The sequence below is a fragment of the Triticum aestivum genome, chromosome 2B (assembly GCF_018294505.1).
Source record: "Triticum aestivum cultivar Chinese Spring chromosome 2B, IWGSC CS RefSeq v2.1, whole genome shotgun sequence".
NCBI lineage: Eukaryota > Viridiplantae > Streptophyta > Magnoliopsida > Poales > Poaceae > Triticum > Triticum aestivum.
The window spans coordinates 39,795,278-39,805,787 of NC_057798.1; the positions used below are offsets into that span (position 1 = coordinate 39,795,278).

The 10,510-nt window shown below is 47.8% G+C and overlaps 1 protein-coding gene across 1 annotated transcript; it reads right to left on the minus strand.

Annotated features, from left to right (window-relative positions):
- Positions 1-4,829: 4,829 nt before the first annotated feature.
- Positions 4,830-8,226, minus strand: LOC123040243 (L-type lectin-domain containing receptor kinase IX.2-like). The gene is made up of 4 exons (XM_044463140.1): positions 7,398-8,226; positions 6,157-6,306; positions 5,054-6,042; positions 4,830-4,865 (listed from the first exon to the last, which is right to left on the minus strand). The coding sequence occupies exons 1-4, from the start codon at positions 8,224-8,226 to the stop codon at positions 4,830-4,832; spliced, it is 2,004 nt and encodes a 667-aa protein (XP_044319075.1).
- Positions 8,227-10,510: the final 2,284 nt, after the last annotated feature.

A 10,510-nucleotide genomic window follows, 5' to 3' on the forward strand; every position in this document is an offset into this window, starting at 1 on the left:
TCCCAGTTGAACAGGAGATCTAGCCCTTTGACTTTTGCCGGACGGGCTTTGACCAGTGGTCTTTTCCACCTGGTTGCGACAGGTCTGCCCATAGCAACATCCCCGAACACAGTCTGGACACAACCCACCATTAGATTCCCTCCGGTTCTACCGGACCCGCACGATTCCCACTCCAAGTGACGACGACGCTGCCGTCCGCGGAAGGGAGGCCACACCACGGAGCCCCAAGACGGGTGTCTACGCATGCCACAAAACTTTCACACATGCATCAGGAGCCATGCGATGTTTCGGTGGCATAGCTACGCCCCGAAGGCCACCCTCTAACCAGATTCGCTCCGATGTCGACCAGTTCCCCCCGCCGTGACACGGCGGCAGCGACGTCCATGAGGGGGGCAATCGATATACCATTGGGGTATGATTTCTGTTTAGACAAGGCACATTTGTATTGTAAAAAAAATACTAAAAAAATGCAGGTATGCCTACGGTAAGGCTGTAGGCATAGCTGCACACACAGATCTGAGGTATGCCTACGGTAAGGCCGTAGGCATAGTTGTGCACACGGTCATGGATCGATGACGTGGTGATGCACGCAGATTGATGACGTGGCAGAGGGCATGCGCCAGGCCTACGCCGACGGCTATGCCGTCGGCATATCTCTGCCACGGTAAACTAAAAAAAATACAGGTATGCCTACGGTAATGCCGTAGGCATATCTGCGCACACCGATCTGATGTATGCCTACGGTATGGCCGTAGGCATAGCTGTGCACACGGTTGTGGATCGATGACGTGGCGATGCACGTAGATCGATGACGTGGAGGCGTCCAGGATCGGGGATGTCAATATATCTATGCCAGCTATGCCGACGGCCTAGCCGTAGGCATTGGCTCCACGTGGTAGCCCTATGCCTACGGCTAAGCCGTAGGCATAGTTTTTGTCTCATTTTTTTCTCTTTTTCCTGTTTGATTTCAATGCCGACGGCCGCCGTTAGACCCGTCAGCATAGTTCCTACACCGTCAAACGGTCGCCTCTGACCGGGTAGGCGGGCCTCATCTAAGCCGACGGCATCATCTATGCCGACGGCCCCCGTAGGCGTACCTCCAGAGGTCCCGACGGCACTAGTATGCCGACGGCCCCCGTCGGCGTAGATCAACATATGGCGACGGCATTCCTATGCCTACGGCCAACCCTAGGCCGTCGGGATATATCAATCTATGCCTACGGGGGCCGTCGGCATAGATGTGACCGTCGGCAACTACGTTAATTCTGGTAGTGTATGTATCTCGTTGTGAGCTGAAATGCTTGTTTTTTTTTTTGGCCAAGACACATAAACGCATATTTTCACAATCCCTCTGTTGGATCATCTTATTACATTAAAGAGATGCTTCACTACTTATTTCGTATCTGTTTATAACTGTGGCTGCTCATAGTGTCTGTTGTGGCCGCCGGCGTGTATATATACATTTTTATATATGCATGTACTTACGCGCGTACATGGACAACTCTGCAACTACTGGACCCTGAACGAACACCAAATTATACTTACATTGACATATATAACCAACTTGAAGGAAAACAATCATCACGGATGCTAGAATGACAGCCGGACATCCATGGTTTTTATCCTTCGATTCTTGGGTCAGAGGAATCTCTCGCTGAATTGCATGATGTATAGTAGGTGTGCGTGTATATCTTCTCTTCATGGTCGCCAGAGTGGGGAAAGAAGCATTCTACAGTCCCCACGTGAATGCATGCATGGTCCCACGAATCCAATGGAAATAAAACTGCGGCTGCTAGCTTGTAGCCGCCGTCATGTATATATCTATGTACGTTTGTACATGGACAACTCTATCTATGTGCATGGACAACTCTGCAAGCACTGGATCTTGAGCAAGGAAAATTTTATACTATGTAAGGCATGTAACCAAGTTGGAGGAAAACAATCATCAAGGCTGCTAGCTAGAATGACAGCCGGACATGCATTGATGGTTTTTTATCTTCCTCGAGGTCAACGGACTCTCACGGTCCACCGCAGGATGTATCGTACACGTAGCGTGTGGATGTATATTTTAAGCCAACTAACTATAACCAACGGCTTGATGCAGAGAGGAACGATTGTGCAGCGGCAGCAGATACTTATTGCGTGTAGTTGCTGGGATCGTGCAAAAGAGGTGGCGACAACACATATAGGATATCAATGGTGGTGCTATTTGAGCACCCAGTTTCGAGTTCTGGGGTAAAAACCTAGGCGAAAGTGCAATTGCCACTCAATTATAATTTTGGTGCTGATCACAATACGATTTGCGAGAACTAATGTCGGTTGCTAAGTTTACCTCGGGATATTGGCTTCTCTACTGTGTCTACATACGTCGGTAGCCCCATTGATACAAAAAGGGAAATAGATGGTGTTCTTCGGCAACTCAGAAAGGTTTTCGGTTTCTTTTTGAGTCCTAGGAACATTTGTACTATTAAGATGGGTTGCTGTGACTTTGGATTTGGAGAATGGAAAACTTTTCCATGCACAATTCTCCCAATCCGTGTTAGGTTTCGTTGGAAGAAGAAGACTCCAACTTTTTTTCCCTTACTAGTAGTCCGGGTGCCCGGGGCTCCCACTGTCTGGGTGCCCGGAGGCACTAGAGAGATGGCCGCTAGGTTCGGCCTGGTCCGGGTGGAACTTTTTTTCCCTTACTAGTAGTCCGGGTGCCCGGGGCTCCCACTGTCTGGGTGCCCGGAGGCACTAGAGAGATGGCCGCTAGGTTCGGCCTGGTCCGGGTGGACGGGGTCACCCGCAAGTCAATAGAGAATGAAATGCATGAACTTGATATAATTAGTTTAGAATGAGTGCACCTCAGTTTCATCGGCTAAAGCTACCTATAGATTCTCATCTTTCAAATGGACTATTCATACAATTATTGGTTGCCCCTTGTACTTTCTAGTTGTTTCATTAACAATTATTTGAGCCTAAACAGAAACATTCCGGCAAGGAACTTCAAATGAAAACCTTGGCACATAATATGTTCTTAAACAGTTAATGATTTTCCCGTGGGAAATCATCTGGTATTTATTTCGGTATGCTTATATTTTCCTTGTTTGTTCAGCCAAACGGGAGCATTAAGAACCAAATAATATTGGCAGAAAAGAAAAGTCACCTTAGTTTTCAGTTTCTCCCACAACGCCATCTATCAACTGTTGATACATGGAGTTTGGACCGACGACGTGGTGATGCCGATGCAGACCGACATTCGTAACGCAATCGACGTCGGCTTGAAGAAGTAACGGCGCAGCGATGCCGATGCGCGTGATCCACGCACGCTGTGAGCATTTTCCGAGATGGCAATGCGACGTGGTTGATCTCATCTCGACGAAGGGACGGCGCGGAGATACTGGCGCAGGTCGACATCTGTGGAGCAACAAGGTCGGACCGGTTTGACACTGGTGCGTGGTGAAGAGCACCTCGGAAAAGGCTCCAAATTTGTAGGCACGTTTTTAGGAAAAAAACACAATATCTTAAAAGCATAAATTTGATGCATTGCTCGGGCCGCCCTCGGAGTTTGAACTATTGGATTGAGCTAAAATTTCGAGGGCTTGTCGACATAACAATTCCACATGATATGAACTATCATATCTTCCAAAGGATGTGTGAGCTGGCAGATGGACTCCTTGCTCCGAACCCCCGCGGATTTCTGCGCACATTTGATTGGGCCTCGGTATATTCGGCGATTGCCGGAGATTCTGTCATAGGAATGCAATAAAATTTTATGGGTCATTGTAGACTCAATTCCGCACAATTTGACCAAAGTAATTGTTAAAGAAATGCTCAAGGTGGAGGGGAGGGCGAAAACGAATCTGATGCCCAAAATATTTTGCACAGTCGCGCGAGGGCAATGTTGACGTTGAGCCCCCGAGCTCCATGGACGAATTTCTCCATGATCTTCATTGATATCAAAGTTGATTTTGATAAAGACGTGCACTGATCTCTGACGGATCCGACCTGGGATGTAGTCCTCGACTTGGCCTAGGCAACTAGCCGAGTTGGTGCTGAAGATGAAAATTCGTTCCGGCGTGTAGATCGCGCCGGAACCGATCTAATCTTTCATCACACAGCTACGACTACACAGAGGAACATTTATGGGCCACCCATGATGAAGTCAAATCCAGCAGATCACGGGTAGGGTGTCCGGAGTTGGTAGCCTTGGTGCGATGGTAACATCGAGACAAATTTCACCCAGGTTCGAGCTCTCTCGAAGAGATAATACCCTATGTCATGCTTTGATTGTATTGATTGAGGGGGTATAGATTACATGTTGACGTACCACGAGATTGTTTGTCTACGAGGGTAGTTTCATCTCTAGGATGTGTTGAGACTCTAATGATCTATCGACTAGCCAAGCGTCGGCTTATATAATGTATCGTAAGCCTAGGACAACAAGACTCCTAGTCGGCTACGTCGATGGAGAGGAGTCCTTGTCTTGTTTGCCAAGTCTTGTGGTATCCCCTTGCATGCATCATGGGTTGCCCGGAGTGACCCAGGACGAAACCGGCAAAGGGGGTCCTCACCCGGCCCACCTAGCAAGGAGTCAACATGGTAAGTACCACTGGTCCTTTTTTTTGGGAATAAGTACCCTCTGGTCCTGGACACCATCATGCAACAACTGAATCTGCTTGAGAATGGCAAGGAACATTGCCTCACTGTAAGGCTCATAGTGATGCCGAAGAGGAACACACATCATCTAGGAGATAACTAGCGAGACGATCGTGCATGGAAAGACCAAAATCCATGTAGGTGAAAATAATGGCTTTACTGTGAGCATCATCAAGCAACCAATTATTTTAGGCAACTAGTTTCATCTGGTAGGTCTTGGAACTCTATTCAAGAAAAAAAATACAAAGACTTATTGTTACAATGACATAGCAATGACAAGTATAAAACTTTACATGGCTATAGAGCCATATGATTTAAAGCTCCACATATTTAGTATCTCTCAGACCATAAATTTATTTCATGGAACTGTTCAATACGCTAAAGATGATGCCCTTGCATTTGCAAAGCCAACCTTGCTAGCTAGTATGGAACGAAATCGATCCTTCGTCCTCATTGAAGAATCTTTCATGTCCCAAACAGATGTCAGAGATTGTTCATGCTTGGAGAGCAAGTTGATGACATCTTTGATGGATGGCCTCTTGTCACGCTCTTGCTCGACACACATCAGCCCGGTTACCAAGACACGCTCCATCTGCCACCGCCACTGCTCCAACTCCCCTCTCATCCGCTCATCTAGCATCTCAAGGATGGCGTTCCTGCTATAAGACTCCCTGATGGCGGCGATGAGGTTGTTTCGGTGCGATGCCCTTCCCGGGACGACTGGTCTCACGCTAGTGGCTACCTCCAGCAGAACCAACCCAAAGCTATATATATCAGAGGCTGGGCTCAGTGTGCCGGTCTCAATGTACACGGGGTCCATGTAGTCCATGCTCCCAATCACGGTGGTACAAGGAGTACATACGCCATCGTGGCAGCTGACTTGCCGCACGAGCCCAAAGTCACCGAGCTTGGCCTCGAAGCCCTCTCCTAGCATGACGTTGCTAGGCTTGATGTCCCGGTGTAGCACGTACCTCCTGGCTGAGTCGTAGGCGCCATTGTGGAGGTAGTCGATGGCGGTTGCGACGCCGAGAAGGATATTGTACCTCTGTGGCCATGTCAATGTCCCCCCACTGTCATCGCTGCCGTGGAGATGGTCGCTGAGGCTACCGTTGGGTTCGAGCTCATAGACAAGCAACAGCCGACCATTGTCGTCGCACCAACCGATTAGTGACAAGAGGTTCTTGTGGCGCAACTGGCACAAGGTCTCGATCTCGTGCACATAGTTCTTCTGGTTCCTCCTTGACGTCGGCTGGCGCATCTCCTTCACCGCCACCGCCCGTAGGTCCGGCATTGTTAGCCGCCCTCTGTACACATCGCCAAAGGATCCCTTGCCGATTTTCCTATCCTTGGAGAAGTTATCCGTCGCCACTACTAGCTCAGAGTACGAGAATTTCCTTGCAACTTGAATTTTTCCCGGTGATTCGAAAACATGATTAATTAATAGAAAGGATTAGATCAAGTGGCCTTTTTCAGTTTAATTGAACAGTTAAATCAAATCATGATATATATGTTTACCTTGCAAAATTGTTTCATCGAGACACCGTCTTCCACGGTGCATAACAGTACTATAGAGAAGAACGAGAACACTGGATAGGAGACCGGCAAACAAAACTGTCGCGATACATAAGAATACCAGCCACATTTTTCTATTGGCAGGGGATGGATCTGTAAGCAAAATAAGAATCAGTTAATGGTGCTAATTGGCTAAGTCTTTTCACATAAACATACCAGTTCAATATAATTATAATTCTAACAATTTATCCTCCACAAATTTCGAAATAATATAAATATTCCAATTTTCTTCCTCCTGAAATATCGGCTTGACTCATATTTAACTCTATTTTTATTTAGTCTCACTAAACTCTCTAAATCATCTTGTTCTGGAGACTTTGCTCCCTTGTCAATTTTGGCAAACAAAAAGTTACGGCTGAAAACTTTAAAATATGAAAAACAATCATACAGTCAACTTTTTTGTTAAAAGTACAAACTGTGGAAAGAAAAGGTAAGAGATTTACTTTATTTTTGCATTCATCTCAAATTTTCTTGTTTTTAACTAATATGTGCAGAAATATACATTATCTCGTAAATTACATATATGATTTTATCCACAAAACAACAATTTGATGTGTGGGTGAACGGAAGATGTTGAAATTTATTGCTCACCCTTCTCCGTCAAGTTCGGATTTTTTTTGGTGAACTGATTGCATATGGTATCAAAACATAGAGGTGTCGATTACATCGATACATTCAGAGGTTAGAAGACAAAGATTGTGAGCCAAGCCAGGAGCTTACTGGGGGCGAATTTCATTCCTTTTTTCTAGAAAATATAGTTCTTTGTCACATAATTAAACTTAATCGGAAAACTCCCTCCGTTCGTAAATATAAGTCTTTCTAGAGATTACAATATGGACTACATACGGAGTAAAATGAGTATAGACTCTATACCATGTCTATATACATCTGTATGTAGTGCATATTGAAATCTCTAGAAAGACTTATATTTAGGAATGGAGGAAGTATTTCAGTATGAAAACATATATGGATTTCAACATCTAAGATCTTGGTAAAGGATCGGTTGCACTCAAGCGATGTGGACTCACAAAGTAACAATGATGTGAAAGTCGGGCACGTGCACATGATGACATGATGTTGCCATGCAACGTTGGCAGGGTGGTACATTTTCGCATGGACTAGAAGGAAACTAGCTAGTACACGTACGTAGTACAGAAAAACATACACATGGTATACGTGGTTACCTGTTGAGTGGAAGGACCAAGCGAGCAGCTGGTGCGACTGGCTGAGGAGTCCCGTGGCCGCCGTGAACCCGACGGCGGCATCCTGCACAAGGTCGGCGTCGTCCCTGAGATCCATGGTCGCATTGAACTCGTACGTCATGCTCGACTCCGCCGCCAGCTCAGTTTTCCGAAGCACGACTTTCATCACCTTGGACTCGGCGTGGTACGTGATGCTCGCCCACAAGGTGCCACGGAGGCTCAACGGCGGCAGGCTTCTGGTCAGGTTACACCTGGTGCCGTTGACGTCGATGCCGATGTGGTCGCCTCTGGTGGCGGTGCCGTCCTCGCTGGAGGGGTCCCAGCCGTTGTCGTTCAAGCGCGTGTCGAATTCCACGCCGAGGGTGTGCCGCAAGTCGCCGGTGCCGGTGCTGTTGTTGTCGCTGAAGAGCCCGAGGAGGCCGACCTCCCAGCCCGGCGGCGGGAAAGGCCCGATGAAGAAGGACATAGTGCCGCCCCCTCGTTTGGAGTTGTCTGTTGTGTTGCCGCCATGGACGATGGCGAAGTGGAAGCTGGTGGTGAAGCTGGCCCTCCTGCCGGCGCCGTCCCACAGCCGCACTGGCTGTCGGTGCGTGACGCCGCCGGTGAGGTTGGAGATGTCGTCTGTGAGGATGACGCGGTCCCTGCCGGTGTAGGACGCGTTGATGAAGTTGAGCTGCTCGCGGTCCGTCGGGATGGTGAAGTCGTAGTCGAAGGACAGCGCGGCGGCCTGTGGAGCCGTGTAGGCGGCTAGAAACAGGTAGCAGCTGATGAGGTAGTAGGTGGGGAGGAGGATGCCTCTTGCATGGGCCATGGCTAGCTGCAGCTAGCCAGCTACCTAGCTAGCACGAGGGAGCTAAGCTAGTGATCCACACCTGTCAGGTTGCTTGCTCATGCAGGAGTGGACAACTATTTATTGATTGGGTTCAAGCAGAGTGGGATTTATAGACATTGCAATCTTGTGGAAAACTATATGCTTTTTTTCTTCTTTATTTTCTCCTATTGTTGTGGTTTTCGTCCTAGTTTCCCTTGTAAGCAAGTAATTTACCTCGACAAGCTGATTGTGACAGCTGCCACCCAATACATTTGTATTTTTGCTGAATAGAGGTGTTGGGAGGCTGATCAGGAATAATATCTTAGTTTTTTTCCTCAAAAAAGAAGGAATATCTTAGTTTCAATATTTATATCGTGTTTCCGCACTACTTCGAACCTCGAACTAATGGTAGAGTATTACTATTTAGTGGGGCCAGTGCGGAGAGTTAGAAATAGAGAAATAGTTTTTTTATAAGACTTGTGTCATGATTTTCACGCTTCTTTGAGTTTTGCTAGGGTTTGTGTCGTACTCAGAGAGGCGAGGCAACAACAACTCTCTCAAGATAGAATATGATTCTCCTCATCTAATGCCCGTCCCCGTTGGTGTTTCTACCATTGTCGAAGGGCATGTGGAGGATTGTCTATGGCGGATCTCGCGGGATTCGATCAGTGTGTCTTCGGTGGATTCACGTGGATCCTATTTCCGTTCATCTGTGTTCGTATGTCTACAGATTGGATTCTTTCGATCAATGGGGCCTTGGCACGACAACTTCCTGACTATCGATTACAACAAGATTTGTCCGGCTCCGATGAAGTAGGGCGGTGCGTCTTCGGTGCTTGTAGTCGTCGGTAGGTGGTCTACAGATCTGGATATATTTTTTTACTTCTGCTGTTTTTTATACTACCTTGACACTCATGAATATGAAGAAGTTTCCTCGAAGAAAAAAAACCCTATCCTTTCATGTAACCGAAGCCACATGAGCTGTATAGACAATCGGTTGGGGTTAAGAAGCAGCTGAGCAAGTTCTATTACTTTGTCAGCCGGCGACTACTACCTACTAGGTAACGTAGGAGAAAGCGCATACTACTATGAGACTATGTGCAGCTTCATTGTATATGTACTTAACGTAGGTGGCTTTGTTGTTGTACGAGGTGACACAGACACTTGTTTATCACCGTGTGCATTCCCTGGATCCATAAAAGATGCAAAGACAGCAGTAATGGCGATTTTTAAAATCTCTGCCGGCTAGCATTGTCAACGGTCGATCTGCACATGGAGCACATTTTCATCTAGCCCAATCATATGTGGAACGCACCCTTCCATATGCACTTCATGTGCTAGCTTCAGGAGCCAACCAGCCAGCATAGACCAGGATTGTTCGGAAATAACTGCCAAGTTAAGGACCGCACGCTGGCGCATTGGTGGAGAACAGCCGGTGGCTGGTTGGCTCCTGAAGCTAGCACATGCCCTGGTTCGATCCCGACGGACTCAAATCTTTAACTCCCAGCTCAGAACTTACAAATGTGGAAGATTGTGGACGCGGCGAGGGGGCAGTGAAAGAGTGTCGACACGGTGGCAAGAAGTGGGCTGGCCGGTCCACGGCTTCAGTATTGAAAAATGACGGGTTGGAGGGCGGCTGGGAGGGTGACATGTTGGCCCGACCATCCGTGCGGATTAAATGGGGCCGGTGGGGAGTAGTTGCACGACCGACAATGCGGGCGAGGGGGCAGTGAAAGAGTGTGGATGCGGCGACGAGTGGGCTTGCATGTCCATGGCTTCGGTATTAAAAAATGACGGGTTGGAGGGCGGCTGGGAGGCTGACGTGTTGGCCCGACCATCCGTGCGGATTAAATAGGGTCGGTAGAGAGTAGTTGCACGGCTGGCATGCGGGGCCGATGAAGGACGAGTAGAGGACGCGTACGCATCCGTCTGGTGTCCGTCTGGTTGCAAAGCTGGCCTAGATTTTGCGCCGGATTTAGGTGGAGCAGAACACGAACCGGACAAAAAATGGGTATGCTTCCGCGCGTTGGGCCGTTGATTTCGTCTGTTTGAATCAAAGCAGACACGCACAGACTAAATAGGGTTGCCCGTTAGAGTTGCCCTTACAAGTAAACACTTGTCAGTTCTGGTACTGCCATTAGTGTTAAAAGGATAGATGCCTAGCGTGTTGATCATGAACAGTTGTCACAGCAACCTCCGGCGCCTGCGGGGCTAATCTTGTGACAATTTGACTGGACTGAAAGGAGGCACATGAACGAAAAGTTCCTAAATACTACTCCCCCAC